We start from the raw sequence: 25,516 nt of genomic DNA, 5'->3' as shown, positions 1-25,516 counted from the left end.
GATTCAGTCAATCTGAGAGAGAAGTGGAGTGGCCATGTTACACCGGGGATCACACACAGACATCCTAAGCTGTGGTCCCCCTGTCATAAACAGGGCGAGCCCAGAGTGAGAGCACCCAGAGGTGTATTGAGGGTTTTTAACATCATGGAGCATTAATTACATGCTCCACAACACTCAGTTCAGTTCAGTTCATTCGCTCATTCGTGTCCGACTCTGTGACCCCATGGACCGCAGCATGCCAAGCTTGCCTGTCCATCACCAACTCCCGGAGCCTGCTCAAACTCATGTCCATTAAGTTGGTGATACCACCCAACCATCTCATCCTCTGTCATCCCCTTCTCCTTCTGCCTTCAATCTTTCCAAGCAACAGGGTCTTTTATAGTGTGTCAGTTCTTAGTTTCATGTGGTCAAAGTATTGGAGTTTAAGTTTCAGCATCAGTCCTTCCAATGAATATTCAGGACTGATTTCCTTTAGGGTTGACTGGTTGGATCTCCTTGCAGTCCAAGGGACTCTTGAGTCTTCTCCAAAACCACAGTTCAAAAGCATCAATTCTTTGGTGCTCAGCTTTCTTTAGAGTACAACTTTCACATCCATACATACTGCAAAAACCAGAGCTTTGACTAGATGAACCTTTGCTGGCAAAGTAATGTCTCTGCTTTTTAATATGATGTCTAGGTTGGTCATAGCTTTTCTTCCAAGGAGCAATTTCATGGCTGCAGTCACCATCTACAGTGATTTTGGAGCCTAAGAAAATAAAGTCTGTCACTGTTTCCATTGTTTCCCCATCTATTTGCCATGAGGTGATGGGACTGGATGCCATGATCTTAGTTTTTTGAATGCTGAGTTTTAAGCCAATATTTCACTCTCCTCTTCACTTTCATCAAGAGGCTCTTTAGTTCTTCACCTTCTGCCATAAGGATAGTGTCATCTGCATATTTGAGGTTACTGATATTTCTCCTGGCAGTCTTGATTCCAGCTTGTGCTTCATCCAGCCTGGCATTTTGCATGAGGTACTCTGAATATAAGTGAAAGAAAGAAAGAAAGAGAGAGAGAGAGAGAGAGAAAGAGAGCGAGAGAGAGAGAGCCACCAGTAGGGAGTAAGTTAAATAAGCAAGGTGACAATATAAGCCTTGACATACTCCTGTCCCAATTTGGAACCAGCCCATTGTTCCACATCTGGTTCTAACTATTGCTTCTTGACCTGTATACAGATTTCTCAGGAGGCAGTTAAGGTGGTCTGGTATCCCATCTCTTTAAGAATTTTCCGCAGTTTGTTGTGATCCACACAGGCAAAGGCTTTGGCATAGTCCATAAAGCAGAAGTAAATGTTTTTCTGGAACTCTCTTGCTTTTTCAATCACCCAGCAGATGTTGGCAATTTGATCTCTGTTTCCTATGCCTTTTCTAAATCCAACTTGAGCATCTGGAAGTTCATGGTTCATGTACTGTTGAAGCCTTGCTTGGAGAATTTTGAGTATTACTTTGCTAGTGTGTGAGATGAGTGCAATTATGCGGTAGTTTGAGCATTCTTTGACATTGCCTTTCTTTGGGATTGGAATGAAAACTGACTTTTTCCAGTCCTGTGGCCACTGCTGAGTTTTCCAAATTTGTTGGCATATCAAGTGCAGCATTTTAACAGCATCATCTCTTAGGATTTGAAATAGATCAACTGGAATTCCATCACCTCCACTAGCTTTGTTTGTAGTGATGCTTTCGAAGGCCCATTTGACTTTGCATTCCAGGATGTCTGGCTCTAGGTGAGTGATGACACCATTGTGGTTATCTGGGTCATGAATATCTTTTTTATATAGTTTTTATAGTGCTTCTGTGTATTCTGGCCACCTCTTCTTAATATCTTTTGCTTATATTAGGTCCAAACCACTTCACACACAACTGAAGATCCCTATTATATACTCAAGAGTGTAAGGTGTTCTGTTATTGTGAACTGGAGATTGAGACAAGTATGGGAGTTTTGGGGCTTCCCTAGTGGCTCAGGTGATAAAGAATTCACCTGCAATGCAGGAGTCCCAGGTTCGACCCCTGGGTCAGAAAGATCTCCTGCAGAAGGGAATGCCAACCCACTCCACTATTCTTGCCTGGAGAATTCCATGGAGAGAGGAGCCTGGTGGGTTACAGTCCATGGGATTGCAAAGAGTCAGACATGACTGAGTGACTAACACACAAACACACATGGGTCAGCATTTAAAAATATTTGATGGTAAGCCACAGTATAATTGAAATATAGATTATAAATTCCCAAGCACATGAACTGTGATAATTAAGCTTGTGAAAGTTCTGCATTGTCCTCTTCATCAAGATTTAACCTTGGAATGTCAATTTTTTTGATCTATTAAATGAAGGGCCTGAATTGATTCATCTTTGTAATACAGCCCATCTTTAGTATTCTGTGATTCAGAAATAGGATGACTTAAATGCCTGACTCAAAGGGAGCTAGAGACAGTGTGGAAAGACCTAGAAGAAATAGGAAAATCTTGGAACATGACCCAGGTTTTCAAGGACAAGGGGTATTTTCCAGAACAGTGTTTCCCAAACTTCCTTGTGGATATGCATCACTGGAGACCTTGCTAAGAAGCAGATTGTGGTGTACGTGCTGAGGTAAGGCCCATGAATCTGCAGTTCTGAGAAGTTCCTAGGTGATGCTGATGGGATATCGCTGTAGACCACACTTGGACAGTTTTCTCTTCTTTAATCTCTGAAGCAGTCTCTGAAGCAGCGAGGTTCTTCCTCACTGGGGACCCAGCTCTTATCCTTCCGACACTGAGACAGAAAGTAGAAAGTAAGAAATGCCGATCACAAGGCTCAGGGACTAGGGACATGGTCCTCAGCCCAAGATACGTGGCACTGGAATTACCTGGAAGTTTTCCTGAGTACCAGTGCATGGGTTCCAACATGCAGAGATGGGGTTCCATTGATCTGCAGTGGGACCTTGACTATCCTTAATTATAAAAATCTTCCTAAGGAATTCTGTCATGCAGCTAGGATGGACAATTTTAGGAGCAGTACTTTATTTTGCTGGCAGTATCCTTCTCTTCAGTAGACTGCTTCCTCTCCCCTCCTGGCTGTTATAGTCATACCAGCCCAGGGCCACACTAAGGAGTGTGACTTCACGGTCCTTATTGGCTACACTGCATAACTACCTCACTAAGACCACACCAAGGAAGATGATTTAATGGATAACTTTGGGTACACTGGATGACTGTGTCATGGGTTCCTCCAGTCAATGTCCTAGGCATGGCTGAATCCTCTCCTGGAAGCTTTTGGTTTTAGTTGGGAAAAGCTTTTTCTTCCAGGCCCATTTGGAAACTGTCTTCATTTGGGAGAGTCAAAGACACCCTCTGTCTGTTCTCTTTTCCTGTTTATTATTTCAAAACTTACTCCCAATGGCTGAAAACTTGCTAGGCTTGGAACCAGAGTTCAGCAATATTTTGTAAAGCAATATTTTGCCAGATTGGGCCAGAACTGAACAATTTTTTTAAAACTCTGTGTTGCCCACTAGATAGAAACTATGCTTGGGGAGGACTCTCTAGAAGGGGAACTGTTAGTGATCTAGATCCGTGCAAAGTCAACTGTCACATTCAGTAGCTACACAGCCCTGAGTTCATACTCTGCATCTGGACTAGGTCCTTAATTCAAGACAGCCCAAGAAGAGGGGACAACAGGGACCACAAGGGTCAGGAAGGAGGTCTCTGATGGCGGAGGTTCCCTCACTTCTCACCCACTGTTGGTAAATTAAAGACATAGATCTGATTTTTAGTCATCCATCTGTTCCTTCCACAGATATTAAGGAACTGTTTGGAGCCAGGTACTGTGCTAGGGCTGGGGACCCTGTGTGACTCCTACCCGCAGGCCTGGGTCCTACTCTCAGAAGTAGCCATCTAGCAAATAGATGCACAAATCTATATAATATCAGCTGTGTGATGATGCACCGGGAGCACACAAAAGGCGATTTGGCGTGCACAGGAGGCTCGTGTATGAGGGTGGGACGTTTGAACTAAAACCTAAGACTCAGCAGGAGTTAAGCAGGCAAAGAGGAGAAGGGGAAGGGTTCCTCGTAGAAGAAGGACCCTGAGGTGGGAGGGAGCAGGCTCAGGGTGAGGAGCCCACAGGCCAGGGCAGCTGCAGTCCAGTTTCACAGGGAACTATGCTGGGGGAGCTGGAGAGGGAAGCAGTTGCTTTGGGTCCCCCACTGTTAGGGGCTCAGGCCAGATAGGGGTCATACCCTCCCTTTCCTGCAAACCCTTCTGATGTCAGACAATTTTCTTTTTATGCATCTTTTGGGGGGAGATTATCTGGACACTGAAGCATTTATGACCTTGAAGTATCACATGTACATACAAAGAGAAAAAAATGAGTCACATCTAACCATGTTCACTTGAAATAATATGTTAGTTTTCAGTTCTTTGTTTTTCTTGTAACTTAAAAAAAATTTATACAGTTTTTGAAGGTTACTTTCCATTTGCAGTTATTACAAAATATTGGCTGTATTTCCCATGTTGTACAATATATCTTTGAGTCCATCTTATACCCAGTAGTTTGGTACCTTCCCCTCCCCTACCCCATATTGCCCTATTCCTTCCCTCCCTCCCCACCAGTAACCACTAGAGTTTGTTTCTAGTTCTAGCAACACTAGATAGAGTTTGGTCCCTCTAACTGTGAGTCTGCTTCTCTTTTGTTGTTATATTCACTAGTGTGTTGTATTTTTTTATATTCCGCGTGTAAGCAGTATCACACAGTATTTGTCTTTGACATGACATGAGTGGCATCATTTCCTGACCATGGCTGCTGGAGGAGAATCCCCATGCACGTCATTCATGTGGCTCACTAATCCATAAACCTACTCTCAAAATGTGCCTCTGTGTGGCTCACACAAATCTTCTATTTGCTCTGAGAAAATGGGACCACAATCCGGGCTTTCTCTGTGGGCGCATCTTTAAAGCGGCACTGTAGATGTGAGCCTTGCCTTTTTGCAAACCATCAAAGGGAATCCCACTCTGCAAAGAAAGAAATGGCCACAGTTGCGCTGCCTGGCTAAACGGTCCACAGTATTCAGCGCTGACAGCGTTGTTTGGGGGCTGCATTCGGCTCGGAGGCCTGAGTCTGGGTTGCTGAAGGAAATATAGAACTTTCTGAGCGCTGTGTGGATAGGGCCCCCCAGGCCAGCTGCGCACACCCCCTCACCCACTCTGGTCACCCCTCCCAGGGGCCCTCTTTCACTTGGCAATGGAATCCGGCAAACAAACAAGGTCAAGGAGCTTTGTGAGTGAAAGAGTGACATTTGCCAAGGGAGAACCGCCCCACCCCCCCAACTGGGAGCAGCAGAGGAAGGGAGAGGGGCACGGATGGGAGGTGATGTCACCCTGAACTCTCACAAAGGAGAGCCTGGCCTTTTCTTTGCAGAGACGGATGACATCAGCCTCTTGAATGGGGGCTGTTTCCATTTTATCATCTTTTTAGCTAGTAATGAGATTTCTCGAGCCTTGAGGGTTTTTCAGAAATTGGCTGGGGGTTTATGAAAGCCGTATCCTGATCCTGCAAGACTGGCTTTATTTGAACGTGAGCCGGTGCCTTCTTGACCACCTGTGGACACGCGGAACTGTGTCAAAGTGCTTCTAAAAAAATGCATTTTGAGAGTCCTGGCCAAGAACCTCCTTGAGGTCAGCCATGTTTCTTGTAAACCTTCCCTCTGTTCTTTCCCTCAGGAGGTCATTTCAACAGTCTTTGTTATTGTTGGTCTTTCAGCGGAATTCTTCTAATTTGTCATTTTTATTCCTTTTGTGACTTAGACTTTGTGGGCTGGAGTTTCTGGGAGGCTCACCTTTTGAAGACAAAGGTTTTATCTTTTGTAATTCCGTTAGCCATTGGCCTTACAGGCGAGTGCTGGGCAATTGGCCTGAGAGTGTGGGACCCAATAAACTGGGCGCTGTGAGCAGATCCGTGGGTCTCCCTCCAAAGACTAGGCAGTGTGTGGTTTTGCATCATGTGGTAGTGATTACTCCGGGCCTCTGAACAGGACATGTTTCATTCAGTCATTCGTTCAGTCAACCAACCGGCATATATTTACTCATGACCAGGATCTGGGCTTGGTGCTTGTAGAATGTAGAGAGTATATTTGTTTGCTCAGGCCGCCATAATAGAATACCACACTTCAGGTGGCTTAAACAACAGAAATGTATTGCTCACGGTTCTGGAGGCTGAAGTCCAAGATCCAGGTGCTGGCAGGTTTGGTTTCTCCTGAGGCTTCTATGTTTGGACTTGCAGATGACAGCCTTCAGAGTGATTGGCCAGAGACAGCCTGGAAACTAACCCCATCACCATAAAACCCAAGACTACGAGGCACACGGCAGAGCAGTTCTCCTAGGTGCCCTTACCCTCCTCCTTTCTGCCCGGGCACCCCATCAATAAAGTCTCCTGGTTCATCAGCACATGTGTGTCTTTGGACACTTCATTTCCAGCTGTTAGACAGGAGCTCACTGTAAAGCCCGGGAAGGGCTCCTCCTTCCTGCTACATGTCCTTGCATGGCCTTGTCTTCGTGAACCTACTGATGTCTCTGTGTCCGAGTTTTCTATTTGTGTAAGGAGGCCAGTCAGGTTGGATTAGGGCCCCCTCTGGGAGCCTTACTCTGCCTTTATCACCTCTTTAGTAGCCCTGTGTCCAAATGCAGTCACATTCTGAGGTGCTGGGGGTTAGTGCTTCAGTGTGTTGATTCTGCAGGGGCAGTGAGAGAGACACAGTTCAGCCCATAACAGAGCAGAAGGAGACAGCATCCTTGACCTCAAGGAGGTAGTCATGTGGTAGGGGAGACAGACAGACACATGAGTGCAGAATCCATGACTGTGATGCCTTGGGGGCTGGGAGGAGACCTAGGCCGGCCTCAGGTCTCCTTTGAGAGGCCCTCCAGGCTGCTTTGATATGTGCACTGAGTTTTAAACAAGAAACAAGAATCAGTCAAATATCTGGGAGAAAAAGACATTTCTAAGCAAAAGCAGGGAGTCTTGAGTTGATGGTGCCAAAGGTTTTCAACAGGCAAATATTTCATGTAGAGTAGGAGTCCCCAACCTCTGGGTTCCAATGCCTGATGATCAGAGGTAGAGCTAAGGTAATAATAATAGAAATAAAGTGTACAATAAATGTAATGCACTTGAATCATCCCATGACCATCCTTTTCACCCTGGTCTGCAGAAAATTTGTCTTCCACAAAATTAGTCCCTGGTGCCAAAAAGGTTGGGGACTGCTGATCTAAAGCACAGGTTCCAAACACCAACCCCAAATAGCTTATTGGGATTCAAAATTGCTTCTTGAAAATATCTTATGCTTTATGTATAAAGCACAGATACACAGAGTACAGAGCAGATATATAGTATATCTATGATATTAAATTTTTTGAGCAGTTGGCAAAAATATCCAACAGCCTCCTTAGAAGGGCAATAACGAACAAATAATTGAGAAAATCCTGAGCTGAAGGGAGGCAGAAGCCGAGGCAGAGCGGGTTGTCAGAGCCTAGTGGATAAGGGCCATCGCAAGAGCTTAGATTTTATTTCGTGTGGTCTGTCCTGTCTCCTGCTTCTGTGAGATGCAGACATCCACAGCAATCTGGAGGTGCATTGCTCACAGGGAAAGTGATTTTTAAATTGTGGTCAGCAGAGATTCCGGGGCAGGCTTGTAAGGCTGGGCTGTGAATCATACTGTCTAGTCCTCATCTCAGGCCGAGACCGTCCTCTCTGCTGCTGACGAATTGCTCTCCCGTGTCATTTCCTGCTGGGCGGTAATAGAATGTCCCAGAGAAAAGCGGTAAAACACTTCTCCCACTCTGCCTCGAAAGTAACTTCATCTGCGCTCAAGAATGTGTCCTTTGTTCAGTAAATCTGTAAGCAAGCTCTTGATAAAGACAGATGGATAAAAACATAGACTCCCGTGTTGATTATGTAGTGTGATAAAGAAATCTTCAGTTTGGGTCAAAATTTAAGTAAAAGAGAAACCTTTTAAAAACGTTAGTTCTGTTTAATTTAAAAGTTATTTCCCCAACTGTTAACTAGGCTTTCTTCTTAGCATTAGCATTTACACATGCTGTACTTATTCTGGCCACTTCAGCATATTTGATATTTTGGATTTTTGTCTTTGTTGCTCTTGGAAAACGTTTAAGCCAGGAGATTGAAAGTTGTGTGCAGTCTTAGTGGAGAATCAAAGCACAGATTGTTGTATTATGATACTGTGTCTGATTTTTATTTAGGGCAGATTCTCACTTAACATCTTTTTTGGAAAGAAGTTCTTAATGGATAATGGTCATGTAAAAAGGAATCTGTTTGGAAGTTTGTAAAGTTGGGATGATAACATATGAAGAAAATCACCCAACTCTTCTTGCCTTGGCTTCACAATTTTTCCAGCAAGGTCCTAGTAATGAGAGTCTACACTGAACCTATGTAGACATTTCACTATGAGTGGAAAAGTTAAATCCTGACATTATTTGGTTCCCTGACGACAACAGAAAATACACATACACATAGTTGACCTTCATGCAATGTTGGCTCTGTGTCTCGTAACCAGTGGCGACCTTGTAGAAATCTGGCATCCCAGTTCCCACGTCGCTACTGTGTGAAAGGCTGAGCTCTATTTCCATCGCTACTTTTCCAAACAGTTAAAAAAAAAAAGTAAAAGTAACCATCAAACAACCATGACCTTCCCAAATCATACATTGCACAACTTGTAATAGTCCTTGAGATTTGGGCCAAAAAGCAGGGCTTTCTCAAATCTTCTGTTTGTATTCTGGTTGCTTGGCAGCAACACCCCTGATGGACACTGCACACACTTTCCAGGGGATTCCACACTTTTCTGTACAACATGAAAAAAGAAACCACACATTTTTTTTTATAGTTTCAAGTTTTGTAGCAGCCCCAAATGACTAAATCAACACAAAATGAACATGATGTTCTGTATAGAACATACTTTTTGTCCCCAGAGATTTCCCTTTTTGAGCATTTACTTAAATATTGCCATAATTAGCTCTGACCTTGGGTGTCCAAGGGCTTGTATTTTTGTATATGCCCCTGAACATTCAGAGAAACTAAAGCCAGCCTTCAGTGGACTTGACTCACAAAATCAAGAATGAATCTCCAGTGTGAGATAGTAACTACATTCTAGAAGTTTTAATCTAATACTGAATTCTCTGTTTAAGTAATGAAATTGACATACCTTGTCTCTGATTTCTTTCTCCTTCCTACTGTACTTACAGACTACTCACAGGCCAAATAATATAGATTTTGCTACTTATATGTAATTTAAAAAAATTTTTTACATGTTTTTCTTTCTTTGGCCTTGCTGTGAGGTATATGGAATCTTAGTTACCTGACCAGGGATTGAACCTGAACTCCCTGCATTTGAAACACAGTCTTAACCACTGGACCACCAGGGAAGTCCCCCTAAATGTAATTTTAGATTTATTTTAAGACATTAATGATGATAAAAGTAAAACCATGTTGCCTTGTTAATAGCAAACGAAAATATGCTTTACATGATTGGTGCATTGATTTAATTGATACCTCATTTATTATTACTAGACCAAGTAATTATGTAAAATTTTGATAATATAATTTTTGAAAAGTTGGTGCTTTTCATGTGCTGGATTTTACCGTGTGCTGGATTTTTTTGGCTAACACTTTAAAAATACAATCTCTTTTCTTCTCTTACTAATTCTCTGAAACCAGCATCTCATCCCCATATTATAGATAAGAAAATTGAGAAAGGAATCTTAGAAAAAGTTAAGTAACTTCCTCAAACTCACAGTGATGGAATGAGGACACAACTAAGTGTGTGGTGTTGAACACCCAAGCCTGTGTTTTAAACAGCTGCACTCTGCCTACAAGCAAATAGTTTTCCCCCAGTTTTTCACTGCAAAAAAGGTGGAGTAATATTGCAATGCAGAGAAGGTCAGAGCTTATAGTAGGTAATTTTGCAGCTAAGGTCCCACTGAGGATAATGGGTGTTTTCAAATGAACGTCTGCCATCTTTCCCAAGTAAATAATGTTCCAGTTCCAAGGTCTCCCCTCTAAATTGCACAGTTTCTTCTTTCTTCATGGTCTCCATAGCAATGAAGGGGTGAAGCTCATTATGTAGTGAACAGCTAGTTCAAAATAGCTGAGACTGCTTGTCTGTCCTTCAACACAGTATCTGCTTCTTCATAAAGTTTCTTTCTCTGGAGTGGCTGCATATGGTTGCAGTAATCATACAGTTTGAGCTGGGGTAGACCACAGAGATCATCTACTCTGTTACCATGGTTTAGTTATGCAAACTAGCTTACGAGAGAAGTGATACAAAGTGACGGTAGCTACCCCGTAAGAGATTAGTTGGATGAAGTGAATGGATGAAGTTTGATGAAGTGACTGGAGCTGATCTTCAATAATTTAAAAATGTCTAAGAGAGAATGATTGATTTCTTCTGAATTGTTAAGAAGATAATTTCTACTGGGAAACCATTTTTTATCTTGGTTGGAATGCATACATGTGATGAAAGAGGATGTAGTTAATCAAAATGAGAAGATGACAAGATCAACTATACTTCTCTGGGTCAAAAAGATTTTTATCCTTTCATACAAAGGAAATGGAAATTCATATTATGTGTTGTTGTTGTTCCATCTCTCAGTTGTGTCCAACTCTTTGCAAACCCATAGACTGTAGCATGCCAGGCCTCCCTGTCCTTCAATATCTCCTGGAGTTTGCTCAAACTCGTATGTCCATTGAGTTGATGATACCATCCAAGCGTCTAATCCTCTGTCATCTCCTTCTTCTCCTGCTCTCAATCTTTTCCAGCATTTGGTGTCTTTTCCAGAGTCGGCTCTTCACATCAGGTAGCCAAAGTGTTGGAGCTTCAGCATCAGTCCTTCCAGTGAATATTCTGGGTTGATTTCCTTTCAGATTGACTGGTTTGATCTTCTCGATGTCCAAGGGACTCTCAAGAGTCTTCTCCAGCACAACAGTTTAAAGGCATCAATTATGTGAAAAGTCCTAAAATACGGGTACATTGAGTTCATGTTTCTCTATGGTATAGTAAGCTGAAACACTTCAGTTCAGATTCAGGACATCTCAGAGAGTCCAATGGCTATGATGATTTTAATTTTGAATATTAATATGACATCTTATGTGGGAATTTAAAAGTCATTTAAAAACTATGGACAGCATTGATTTTTGAGCTTCTTTGTATAATCCTTGTATCTATTTTCCAGATCATTAACTTCATGTTATGACCATATTATTTCACTCTTTTTTTTTTTTTTTCCCTATCCCTACCATTGAAAACTGATTACTTCATATCCATTGCTGTATGGAACACATTTAGACAAAATGACTATCACAAAGTCTGGGGCAGTGATGAAATCACTGTGGAAGATGAAACTCTGAACAGTCACCCTAAAATCTAGAGTTGGCTTCTCCTAGTGTGGTACCTAGCCTAAGTTTGTCTCTAGTTTTCTCAACTTTGTGCTGAGTCTGAATGTTTCTGTCCCCTCAAAATTTACGTGTTGAAACCTAACTCTTAAGGTGTTAGTATTAGGAGTGGGGCATTTGGGAGGTCCTGAGCATAAAGCCCTCATAGCTGGGAGGCCTCACCCCTTCTACCATGTTATCTGTACACCCAGAAGAAGCCCTCAGCTCACTTCCCAGGGCGACTGTAACAAAATACCACAACTGGGTAGCTTAAAACAACAGAAATGTATTCTTTCACAGTTCTGGAGTCTTGAAGTCCAAAATCAAGGTCAGCCTGGCCATCCCTCTGAAGGCTCTAGAGAAGAATCCTTCCTTACCTCTTTGAGCTTCTATTCATTGCTGGGAACCCTTGGCTTTCACTGGCTTGATGACATGTAACTTGAGTGTCTGTTTCCATCTTCCCATGGCCCTCCTCCTTCTATGTCTCTGTCCAAATCTCTCACCTCTTAGAAGGGCACCAATTATACTCAATTTCAGCCCCTGTCTAATCCAGCATGGCCTCATCTTAACTTTATAACATCTGCAAAGACCCTTTTCACAAATAAGGTCAGATTCACAGGTTCCTGGAGAATACCATTCAACCCAACTCGGGAGCTTCTGCTACTTTGACAACTCTTCCCTCTCTTGGAGTCTCCGGCTTTTGTCTTCCTTCTAACTTCTTTCCCCTCTGGAGAATTTCCCATTCCTTGGTCTTTGCATTACCTCATTTCCTTCTCTGTCATGATTGCTCCTCTCTGTCATCAGAGAATCAGTGCTAACCCACAAAATCCGCCCCCGCAAATTATACTAACAAGTGAGTCAGATGCATTTGGGGGCCCCACTCATGGCTTTGTCTTCAAAGAGGGCTGTTGACCTGATTTTCAGTTCAGTTCAGTTCAGTTCAGTGACTCAGTTGTGTCCAACTCTCTGCGACCCTATGAATCGCAGCACACCAGGCCTCCCTGTCCGTCACCAACTCCCAGAGTTCACTCAAACTCACGTCCATCAAGTTGGTGATGCCATCCAGCCATCTTATCCTCTGTTGTCCCCTTTTCCTCCTGCCCCCAATCCCTCCCAGCATGGGTCTTTTCCAATGAGTCAACTTTTCGCATGAGGTGGCCAAAGTACTGGAATTTCAGCTTTAGCATCATTCCTTCCAAAGAACACCCAGGACTGATCTCTTTTAGAATGGGCTGGTTGGATCTCCTTGCAGTCCAAGGGACTCTCAAGAGTCTTCGCCAACACCACGGTTCAAAAGCACCAATTCTTCAGTGCTCACCTTTCTTCACAGTCCAACTTTCAGATCCATACATGACTGCTGGAAAAACCATAGCCTTGACTAGACAGACCTTTGTTGGCGAAGTAATGTCTCTGCTTTTGAATATGCTATCTAGATTGGTCATAACTTTCCTTCCAAGGAGTAAGCGTCTTTTAATTTCATGGCTGCAGTCACCATCTGCAGTGATTTTGGAGCCCCCAAAAATAAAGTCTGCCACTGTTTCCACTATTTCCCCATCTCTTTCCCATGAAGTGATGGGACCGGATGCCATGATCTTAGTTTTCTGAATGATGAGCTTTAAGCCAACTTTTTTACTTTCCTCTTTCACTTTCATCAAGAGGCTTTTTAGTTCCTCTTCACTTTCTGCCATAAGGGTGGTGTCATCTGCATCTGATTTTAGTCTTCTCTTTTAGGATGAACACCTATCATTTGCCTATCTCCTACATCCCAGGACTGTGGCATGTATTTTTACACTATTGAGGGATTAACTGATAAAACCAGTCACCTCTCAAGGTTTGCAGCAGAAAAAGTTTTTATTTTTAAATTATAGAAAAACTATTAAAATAGAAATCATTCATTTTAATGAAGTATATGAACATCACCGTTTGTTTAAAATTGACTTTTACTGTACTCTGGCTTTTCAGCTTCTTTTTAACACTGATCACTGATTTCTCAGACATTTCCCTCCAAGGTTAGAGGGTGAGGATGTGAAGATGTCCAATTTGGGTCCATTCTCTGTTGCTTTTCATCCAAAATCAGGGAGCCTGGGCCATGCCACTCCCAAGCTGGCAGGTCTTCTGGTGCTCTTGGTTTATGGAACATAGTTTCAGGAAATGCCAAGTTTAAAGAGGTTTGAGGGATTGTAATTGCAGGAAACACAGAATATGCTTTTAAATTTTGTGCCTCTAATTCCATGCAACCCTTTCTTTGCTGATTTGCTTTTATTAAAACTCTTGTGTTAAAAGCAAAAAATAAAAAAACAACCAAACCACCCCAAACCTTGAGGGTGGAACAAACACAGACTATCCTTCTCATTGCCATTGTTCCGGGATTTTATAACTCACTGCTTGTTTTAGATCAAACTTACAAACAAAGAAACCCCAAAACAGTGTTAGCAAAGTCCTTCTATGGAAAAGATTTAAGTTATCTTCACAAGTGCGCAGGTTTAACAACAACTTTTAACTCTTTCTTGTTATGAGTTCTGTAGATCAGCATGCTTCCTGCTGATAAGGTAAGTGCTTCCTTTCAGCTGATGACTGGGAGTTTGGAGGAAAACAGAATCAAACAGATGATCAGTCACCAGAACTAAAAGCTTTTAAAGATTAACTAATTATAACTGAAAAACATATGATTCTCTTCAGGGTGTTATCTTATTTCACTTCAGCTGATATCCATTGATATTAGTATATTAGATTGGTTAGATTGACCTCAAATTAAATGAAAAAGATTCTTACTTTATAATTTTTTTTCTGGTTGCTATGATGATATTTTGCCTTAGTAATGAGGGTGGTGTTGAACACTGTCAATCCAGGGCCTTAGGGATGAAACACCCAACTAGTCATAGTGGAGAGAAGGCAGGACCTGGAAGTAGGGGGTTGGGGACAGGTTGGGGGTGGCTGGGAAAGTTTGGCCCCAGAGCCGCCATTACTGTGTGAGTTACACGTTCAGCAGCCTTCTTGAGCCTCACTTGGGCGATATGATCATTCTTGCTGACCTCGTAGAGTTGTTATGAATCTCAAATAAGATGATGTGTCCATGAGAAGCAAGCACACAGAGAAACTGTTCACTACCACACAGATGTGAACTATCTTTATTGTAGCTTCATGAATAATTGATGTCTTATATCTTATTGGGTATTCACGAGGACTCTTTAGCTGGTATGGGAGTTCCTCTTCAACTCTAAGTCCTTCTCTAGTCTTATCCCAGGTCTGGATTAACACTGGCTCAGTTGTAATACACAGTATATGTGGAGTGATTATCATATGCAAGACACTTAGCTAAAAACCATACTTTGGTTTTTCATTAAATCGATGTCACAGCCCTATGAGGTTAAGTACTAACACTGTTACAGATGAAAACACCGAGGGTTAGAAAGGTTGAATTAGTCATCCGAAGAGTAGCACAGTCAAAGCTGGAAGCTCTTTTGTCTTATGCCACAGCCTATGCTTTACTTGGTATGCCATTATATTTCCAAAAGTTTTGCACCTTGGTGTGCAAATTATGCAACTATGAAATCATGTCATCTCCTCCATGAAAATCTTCTCTTACCAGTCGGGCACAAAGAGCCACCATCTCTCTCTTTCTTCTGAATAGGTATCCTTCAAATCTCTTGATTCAGCACTCCATTGTTTACTTCTTGGTTTGTATTTTTATCATTTAATTATTTTCTTTATATAGACCCCCGAAATGCTTTCTGAAATCACTGTCTTCTGTTTTAGAGGACTGAAGCCCAGTTATAGCAAGCTTCGTTATTTTCCTACATTTCATTATCCATCCAATGGGACAGACATGACGATGAGGAGGGTCTTGGGCGTCTAAACCTCACCTCCTGTGCCGTTTCGTGATAGTTGTTGGCTGATACAACTTCTTCCATCTCCAGCCGTGTCTATCCTCCATCCCCGCTTTCTACTCTTGCTGTGACCCCCTGGTCACTGACCCACAGTCACAGATGTGACTGACAAAGACATGATTGTTTAAAATTATTGCGTAGCTTGCTAACCTGTAATTTTTTCCCAGCACTTCCATTTGTTTTAGCATTTGCAGGTGTGTCTATCCCATTATTTCTACTCTAACTGAAATGTAAACACCTGAGATTTTTCCAGAAGCCATGTCGTTTCCACCTCAAAAAGAGGTGATTGGATTTAGAAATATGTTTTCTTCTGTGACTCATTCAAGAGAAACTGTATTTTCACAAGAGATTATTAAGTCTAGAATCTCACACCAAGAGAGTACAGTGAACAAAACAATGTTTCTTCTTTCTGACCCAAATAAATTTAAATTTAACAGGAAGGTAAAATTAGGATACTCATTTTGTGGCAAGATTTTAATATTAGACATTAGCAACCCTGAGAATAACTCCATAGGAAAAGCAAATAAGTAGATTTTTGAATTCCACAATCTTTATTAAAAATAAAAATAAAAGTTGTTTCTACCACACAAAGTGCAGAAATAGTAAATGAGATAAACAGCTTTGCTATTCAGTGTAAATAAGATGAGGCAGAAATAAATCATTTTGCTTTTGATTCATTTCAGCATTTGGAGCATGTTCTCTCTCCTTTAGAATTACACACAATAGGAGTTTTTGGATTGTCTTGCTATTTCCTGTTATTGGTAATGGTATGTGCTGATATAGGTTCCAAATCACATTTCCTGTCTGTCCCTTTTTCACAGCTAATTAAGTGGAAATTGATGTATAAATACAATTCAAAAGACTCACATTATATATTCTTTAAAAAAACTCTACTATTTACTGTGAATTATAGTTGTTGTTTGCTTTCATTTATAATTTTAAAAGCTCAACTATTGGTGTGACTTTATTGTTTTTCATTTTTTAACCTATAATTATCCAATTTAAAATTCATGTTCTAATGTTTCACTGTGAGCCTAAAGGTAGCTTTAATTTATGAAGTAAATCATCAAATAAATTCATTACATGTTTAATTTGGGGGTTAACAGACATTTTCTTAATTTTGTCATGAATTTGTTTTTCCTTGTCACTTGAAGAGAGAGAGAAAAAATAGACATTACTCTTTTTTTCAGATTTTTAAAAGATATATTTTGACATAATATTTTTTTGCCTGACACCAAGTACAGATTTATTAAAACATCCCCAAATGTAGGAAAAAATGTGATATCCAAGACAGTGAGGCATAACTGGCTAAATGCTGATAAAAGTCTCTCATCTGTGGACTGAAATTAGTAGCAAAAGGGAATTATGCCAACATTGTACTACTGGAACCAGCAAATTCTAAAATATCTTTTGGCAACTTAACATGATGATTTATTTATTCTTATTTATAATGTACCGTCAATTAGCTTGTGAAAGATAAAATATAATTCACTTTTTTTCCAAATCAAGACTTACTGAAATTACGCTTTGCAAACGGGAGGAAAAGCAAAAAAAACTTAATGGTTTGCAGGAGGGCATGTGGTAATGGCACTTTTTTAATGTCTACAGATGGATATTTTTGGGGGGAGGCATTAAATACACCTGACTTCTTTAACACTTATACTATGGCATATACTCAACAAATACTGATTGAATGAATGGATTAATGAAGGAGAATTGGAAAGTTGTTTCTTTCAAAATTTAGAACTATAAAGAGGGAGTTAAATTTCTGCCATACTTATCAGAATTAGCTTTTTATTTCAGTACTTTATAATTTTTACCATAAAATACCACTGAATTAATTTGCTCTACTTTGCATTTGGTATGAACTTTTAAATCAAAGTTGTTACTTTTGGACAGATTAAACTTCAGAGGTAGTGAGATTATGTAGGAGAAAAAGAAAGCTGCAAAGAGTTTTCAAGCTCCAACAGTTTCCTTTTCTCCTCCTCACAACCACACAATATTTTTCCCCAATATGGTATCATTTTGAATAATATTGGAATTTGTCTTTAGGAGACACACACTTAAGTGCTATTCATGAGAAAAGAGCATGGCATACCTAAAAATAAAGCCGTGCTTTGTTTTTTATAAACCTTGTTTATGTTTATTTTAAACCTTAGGGAAAAGTACACTGTGGGTCTCCAGAGCTGTAAGTGGGTAAATAAAGCAACTACTGTAATTTTTCAAAGCATTGCTGACTGCCAAGAATCTGATATTATCATTCCAGCTTACAGCAACTCATTTAAGAGTATTAATATCCTGTTATTTGCAAAAGAATTCACAAGGAAACCTGAAACAATTGGAAAGACAATGAAAATATATAGACTTTTAGATGAATCAATGATGATTATAAAGACTTTTAGATGAAAAATAATGAATTAGATTTCTGATGAACTGAAGCTAAATAAAAATGCAGGTGAGGTAGTCAGGCTTCCATTTCCTTGTTCTTTTTTATGTTTTGTGACCACAAAGTTATTTTCCTCTGAAGATTTTTTTTCATTGGATTACTTGTTTGGTACAACTGATACCAAGAACCATAGAAGCTTAAAATGGGGTGAGAGCCTGGCCTTGCGTACCTATACTGTATTTTAGTAAGAGATGATTTCTGTGGGCCTCTGTGTTGCTCACCTCCAGGGAGCATCATTGGATGGAATGCTCTGAGACTGCTGCCCCCTGGGGTTGTGCAGTGGTGCAGAGCACAAGTACAATCTGTGCTGACTTTGGCTTCAGGAATATTTTCCATGGATGGTTGTAGTAGGAAAAACATTTTCTGATCTTCATGGCATTTATGTTTTTTTAACATTCACCACAGCCTGCAAACAATGTCAGCCCGCTTAATTTTAAATATTTTTTTTTGCAGAACTTGAACCAGAAATAAAAGTAGAAACTTGATAGGATAGATACCATCCTGTGCAACAAATTTAAAATCTGAAAGCGCAGAAGTTTTTTAAATGGTAGCAGGAAATTGGCCATTCAAGAAGATGGTAGCATGTTGAGCTAGAATCTAATTTCTTTACACAATTAGGATTCTTCTTGGAATTCTCAGCTTTTCTCAGTTAAGTGGAGATTCAGTGTAGAGACTATTTCTTTTGAACTTTCAAAACACTTTTTTCCAACTCCCAGTACAGACAAATTTGCATAAGATGGGTAGTAGACAAACCCTCAGCTTTAGTGCCTTATATCTTAAGCCAATTAAAGTGAAAAATGCATGTATATTCACAATGGAATGAGGAGTCATTGTCATTTTTAAACATGAAAAGCCTGAATTTCAGAAAGGGAAGGTGCTTGGAAGAATTTGCCAGCTGATTAATATTAAAAATAGATAACAAAGATATGTTAATAGAGCAAATAATGTTTTTTTAATCACCAAAAATTGTTACTGGGAAACAAGACAATTTATCTTTTTTCTAATTTTATCTTTATTTTGTTCTAACTTTGTCTTTAAAATTTGAGTCTTCCTCAAGTTTTACTTCTGTGATTTTTCCTCTCCCTGTCCATTCTGAAATCTGAATTCTCACCAACGATATGAGTCTGTAGAGTGTAGTATTATTATTAAGTACACTGGCATTGTGAATTGTGTGGATTAGTTGATAATGGGAGATTCTGTACATGGATGACTCCCTCTCTCACAACCAGGGTTCCTTGGACAAACCACTTGACTTGAGCTTGTACTGATTTGAATATTTGAGAAATGAAGATAATCATAATATTTGCTTCGTGTGGTTCTTATGAGCATTAAAATAGGAAATATTTGTAAAGTGCATCTAAACACTCATAGCAGTGGCAATATTTATTGTGTACCACATGTTGTAGCATTTTGATTTTTTGTTATAATGATTCACGTTAATTACTCTCTAAGGCATGATATATAAGCATTCATAAAACATATGCTAGCGTCTTTTTCCCGGAGAAGGCAATGGCACCCCACTCCAGTACTCTTGCCTGGAAAATCCCATGGATGGAGGAGCTTAGTAGGCTGCAGCCCATGGGGTCGCTAAGAGTCAGACACGACTGAGCGACTTCACTTTCACTTTCACTTTCATGCACTGGAGAAGGAAATGGCAACCCACTCCAGTGTTCCTGCCTGGAGAATCCCAGGGACAGGGGAGCCTGGTGGGCTGCCGTCTATGGGGTCGCACAGAGTCGGACACGACTGAAGCGACTTAGCAGCAGCAGCAGCAGCAGCAGCGTCTTTTTCCACATTTTATATATCAGGTTTTTGTTTATCTGGTTGGTTTGTGGATATACATTTCCCAGGGTCAGGACCTATATCATTTTTTGTATTGTTTTTAGCAGACTTTATTTTTTAGAAGAGTTTTAGGTTCACAGCCAAACTGAATGGGAGGTAGAGTTCCCATGTACCCCTGCCTCTACCCATGAGCAGAATCTCCCGTTATCAACATTCCCCACTAGAATGGGACATTTGTTATTACTTATAAACCTCTATCAACAAAGCCCATAGTTCACAGTAGTTCACTCCTGCTGTGTTGTACATTCTATGGGTTTGACAAGTTTCTGGCATATGTCCACCATTCTGGTATCATACAGAGGAGTGTCACCTCCCTAAAACTCTTCTGCACGCCCTCTCTCTCTCCTTCCCCTCCAGTCCCTGCAAACCAGGTCATTGATTGTCTCCACAGTTTTGCCTTTTCCAGAATGCCATGCCATCAAAATGATGCTGTGCATAGCTTTTCCAGTCTGGCTTCTTTCACTCCTTAATACACATAGACGTTTCCTCCATGCTTTGTGATGGCTTGATAGTCCATTTGTTGTTAGTGTTGCAAAATACCCCATGTCCAGGAGGACTACAGGCAATTTACCTAATTCAGCTGCTGAAGGACACCTTGACTGCTTCCAATTTATAGCGATTAAGAAGAAGGATGCTATGAACATCTATGTGAAGGCATTTTATAGACATATATACATATTTTATTTACTAGATTCTCTCAAACAAAGGTAAGGATTTTTAACACTTAGCATTCCACATCTTAGGTCCAAAAGAACTTAGGCATAATGTATTAGATACAAGCAAACTGAAGACCAAGTGACCTAGTATTGACTGTTTACACAGTCCATTGTATCTCCTACTGGGAGGATTCTTTTACTGGGAAATTTTCACCTAAATATAATGAAGAAAACCTATTAGAATGACATTTTGAGAATATTACCAAAGATTTGACATGGTGAGCATAAGGACTGAGAATTATTGCACCAAGTGATATAATCAATTTTTAAAAATTAATAACAATAAATGGAACTATAGCCATGATATTTTTCTCATTGTTTTATAACTGCTCATTATAATTTTATTATGACTTTTTTCCATAAATTAGGCATTGTACATTTTCAGTTATGTTTTATATAGTTGGATTTTTGAATTTTTGCCAGTGGCTGATGCCCTCTGAAGTGACTGAGTCTTGTGGTTTTCACAGGTTGTGGTGGAGAGCTGTCTGGGGACATGGGCTCCTTCAGTAGCCCCGGCTACCCTAACAGGTACCCCGCCAACAGGGAGTGTATCTGGTACATTCACACAGCCCCTGGGAGTAGCATTCAGCTCACCATCCATGACTTTGATGTGGAGTATCATGCAAGCTGCAACTTTGATGTTCTGGAGGTAGGAATTCAGATTGTTTTTTAGCACATTACAGGATTTGGGGTAGAACCAGAAATCACTCTGCAAAAATTCCCAAATTCTTTCCAGTGGCCAACAGTGTTCTCCTCTGGATGTTGGGGGGCAGGTAATGTGACTGGGAAGTAGTGCCAGGAAGCAGAAAGGAGGGAACCAGGGAACTGGGTGAGGGGGACTGAGGAGGGTGAGCCAAGAAAGGGAGCTGCTGCTGTTGGCAATGAGAGCTTAATCCTGCTATGACCTTCCGAGGTCCCATGAGGTCTGTTCCTCCGAATCACCCTTCTCAGGACACAGGCTGAGGCGTTGGTCCCCCAGCTCCCATTCGCACTGATGGAGGGTGGCACTTGGGATTGTCAGCACCGCATACCTCCAGTCTGAGAAAGCTCCCTTAGGAAGGCAGTGGGCGGCAGAGCGTAGAGAAGAGGCGCGTGCTTGGTGGGTGGAGGGGAGCAGGACAGTGAGCCCAGGAAGTGCCCTCAACTGCTCCAACCCTGCTACCAACACTGTATCGCAGATAATGAAGATGGCCTTTGAGGATCAATTATAACCAGCTGTTCACTGCAGTAATCTAGTCATCAGATAATGTCCAAGTACACAGGAAATTCCTATCACCTCAACCATAGGGATTGCATCACGACAAGGTTCTGTAGCTGGTAGAACTCAAAACTCCAGGAAGGCTGTGTGTCTGTTTTTGTTTTGTTTCTCTGCTATACCCTGGGGCCATAGAGCACTTGGCAAATAGTAAACACCTGATGTCTGTTTGTGGGATAAATGAAAATCTCCAAGCTTCTGACTGCCTTGCAGTGATGATGTACATTTATTGTGATCGCAAAGGAAATCCAACCTCCATTTTCCCACTTGAGTGTTAACTAATCCTGGGAGGTAAGAGGGGAATTCTGTCCCCCTTCTACTGCTGTCAAAACAGAGGGTCAAAAAGGTTGATGGATTTTTCCACAACCTTAAGGACAGCGAGTGGAAGAGCTAAAAACTGAACTTATCCACCACTGCACAGTCCACATCAGCCAGTGTCAAAACACAGAGGTGGGCAAGATACTGAAATGAGCGTGTGTTTATAGGACTTCACAGGAAACTTTAACACTTGAAAACCTTAATTACAAACCGAGTTCTTTCCTTGAAAAGACACGGGGTTCTCAAATCATGCCTTCCCTGGATGGGCTCAGAGTCAGCAGGAATGGCACATAGCAGCTCAAGTCTGTGCAAAGGAGGCCGATGCTGCAGAAAGGGACAGAACAAGGGCATCCTTGGGTTCAGCCCAGACCCTCGTCTTCACGTAAGTCCTGCTGCCCAGAGCACCGGCTTGTGCGGCAGAAAGAGCAAGGTGGCTCCCGAAATTGATGAAATTCAGCACTCAGAGTGTGAAGTAGAAATAAGGCTCCATGTGAAAGGCTGAGATGCTCCCTCCTGCTGACAAGAATCCTCAGTTGCAGGAACCCCCTTAACTGATACAAAGGGCTGGCTGCAGGGTTTTCCGCAGTAATGTGAAATGTTCCTCACCCTTCATTTTCATATTCCAAAGCCCGTGTATTGCTGCCCACTTGGCAGAATGTAAATAGGTTCATTGTGCTTTGGTTTTGTCACACCCAGTACATGAGAAGGCAAAGGGCAGGCCTGATCCCTGCGAGCAGCCTCAGGGGACAGAGGGACAAAGAAGGCCCCTGGGCAGCAGTGTTCAAGCAGGATCCCCACAGAAAACTGGAATAAGAGGCTGCAGTTTGCTGGGGACTTGGTTTATTAGGACAAAGTGGTTTCACATGTTCCATCAAACCAGGATTTGAGGGTATACTTTGAAGCCCTTAAATATTTGGGAAAATTTTCTTAAGGCTAAAGTGAGTAACTCTTGCTGTAACACTAAACTGAGTAACTGACTTGCTCTCCTAAACCTTGTTTGACATCTCTGCAGATGCTCAAGAAAGTGCTGTCATCAATCTGGTTAATTTCTGGAAAAAAAAAAAAAATGAATTTTTTCCATCCCTCACCACATGGATGCTGATAACATGTTAGCAACAGGTTTCACGATATTTTACCCCTGGCAGGTGTGTGGCATGAAAACACCACCAGCTTTCTCCACCCATCTGCCCTCCCTCACATCCTCCTCATTTGTTCTGAGCATAGCCCAGCGGGTCTTACTGTCACCAGGTATGGGCTTACCTGGGTTTCCCCTGATTTAACCAAGAGCCAGTGGATTTTTCTCTCAAAAACCAGTGTCCAAAGAGAGGCCAGTTGCATTAAGCAGCAGCCCTTTGGTTACTCATAACCCTGGAATGCTGACTTGATTGTAACAATAAATAGAGCTAACAGAGCAGAAAGAAATGTTCAAAACAGATTAAAACCGTAGGCTTTGAAATGCTCTCTATCCTGAGCATTGGCTAAAAACACATGTTTTAATCTCTGATCATCAGGCCAATTCTTTTCCCCACAACGTTGAGTCACACGCTGCAATCCAGCGGACCACACCCTGACATTCTTTCCATCTTTTTCCTCTTTTGAAGAGTCATGTGCTAACCATTGCTTTTATTCGTGGAAGTGAAAAGTACCGTTCTTTTGTTTCGGTTGGAGAAAGGAGCCTAAAGGGGCACAGAGCAGAAAAGGAAAGCCACCCCTCAGTGCAAAAAAAAAAAACCCCAGACGATCACTGGTTTTTCCTCCACTGTCTTTGTGAGCCTGACCCAGTAAGAGGGGAAGCACAGAACATCAAAGCGGCAGTGCTCACCCTTCTGGAGGCTTCTAGGCCCAGCCGACTCATTCCTATTATGTTTGTGATCTCAAGGGGACCCTGAGCAGGGAAAGCAGAATATTTTGCTGATGTGCAAGTTTTCTTTGTTAGAACTAAACCCTTACAGTCAGTGTGCTGTCCAAATATGTGCTGCTTGTGGGGCCAACAACTGGGAGCTCAGGCTGTGGGTTTCAGGCTCTGAGCTCTGAGCCTTGGGCCAGGGAGCAGGGGACTCTCAAGGATGCTAAACCGGCAGCAGCGTGGTTTCTGCCCTTTGCCTGTGTGTACGTGTAAAGGGCCACACAGGCCTCTTCCTCTAGTTCCCCCTCCGATGGGACTGAGGGGGCCGGGCAAACAGCGCTCCTCCTGAGGAAAACCAGCACCAAGCAGCCTGCTTGCTTCATTCCTCTGCAATTACAGCCCTTGTGCTCGGCCCTCCTGGAACAGCGGCCTCATTCATTTTGGCCTTTCCCGCATGGCTGGGGGGAATTAATCAGACAAAGAAATCATTATGGATTCAAATCACACTCTCCTCACCGAAAGTAGGCTGCTTGTTCTCTCCTTCTCTGGAGTACACTCGAGTGATGCCCGCATCAGTCAGCAGCCACCCTGGGGTGGGCAGGGGCATGGGCCTGAGGATGGGGAGAAACTCAGGGTGGGAGAGCCACACAGATGCAGAGGGCGAGGGGGTGGGGAGGGCATGGAGCCACGCTTTTCCAATTCTGACCTGAGCCTAGATTTAAATGGATGTTCTCGTGAGGGAGAGGGAAGGCCCCAGATACCAGTATGCCTGAAAACTGTCAGAAAAAAATTGGTCATTCTTCTACACATACAAGTTTGGCAAGATTGAAAGCAGGGGCTCTGCATCTTTGTGTGATTCTTGCCTTCTTCATCCGCATCCCCCAGCCCCACACACACTGGTTATCCAAGGGGCCCTTGAGAAGCCTGTGTGAGAGGCAGCCTGGGCCCTCGCCTCCTCTACTGGGCGGGGCTACACCTCCTGCAAGATACTGGACATGCAGTCCAGAGGACACACGGGGGGGAGAAATGTGTCACTGGGGTATCAGGTCCAGTGAGACAAATAGTTGCAAGTTAGAGGAGCTGAGGAGGTCTGAGGACAAGTGAGAATGATGTAGTGGGGCAGAGACCTGGTGATTGCTGAGTAGAAACTGAGTACTTTTCATCTTGCTCCTGGGAGTGCCCAGGCTCTGGGAAGAAATACAGGGAGGTCTGTAGGACTCCCTCCTGAGGACACCACAGAACACACTGATAGAGGTTACATTTTCAGTCTCTCTGAAGGAGCAAAAGTTTCATATTAAATCCTAATCTGAAATATTCAGATCGCAAATGGAAAATCCTAAAAATGTAGCAGGGTGATCAATAGTCTTCAATGAACAAACAAAATGGCTTTGTGCTCAGACTATTCCCCTGTGCCCAGAAGAATTAGCAAATCAGACATGATGCTGGACTATCTGCAGTGCCTCTGCCAAAGAAAGCAGGAAATCCTCTGCAGACTGGAAAAAAGGAAGAGGCGCGATAAGAAGGTTCTGGAGTTATCTCCTCAGTTCAGCTCTATGGTTCTGTCCGATGGAATAAGCCAGCATTTTGTGGGTGGTTGAACCTGGGTGTTCCAAGGACAGAGGGAATGCCTTTGAAAATCTAACTCAAGTTTATAGCTCACACCCACCCAGGGTGGCTGAGATTTCAGTCTCTACTAATAATATTATAGAATCCAAAGGCTAGTGATTATAATTGCTTACATATCTCTCTCAAAGTTCTTTCTTCTCCATCCCA

General features: G+C 42.0%; 1 protein-coding gene across 1 annotated transcript in view; it reads left to right on the top strand.

Annotated features, from left to right (window-relative positions):
• Window positions 1-25,516, top strand: part of CUBN (cubilin) — a 265,197-nt gene that overhangs the window by 102,978 nt on the left and 136,703 nt on the right. The window contains exon 29 of the mRNA XM_052651051.1: window positions 20,792-20,973. Within this exon, the coding sequence (XP_052507011.1) occupies window positions 20,792-20,973 (182 nt within the window). The remainder of the gene's footprint in view (window positions 1-20,791; window positions 20,974-25,516) is intronic.

Source organism: Budorcas taxicolor, chromosome 13 (genome assembly GCF_023091745.1).
Source record: "Budorcas taxicolor isolate Tak-1 chromosome 13, Takin1.1, whole genome shotgun sequence".
Lineage (NCBI taxonomy): Eukaryota > Metazoa > Chordata > Mammalia > Artiodactyla > Bovidae > Budorcas > Budorcas taxicolor.
Note: the sequence above shows the minus strand (reverse complement) of the source record. Positions and strands in the feature narration are given on the sequence as shown.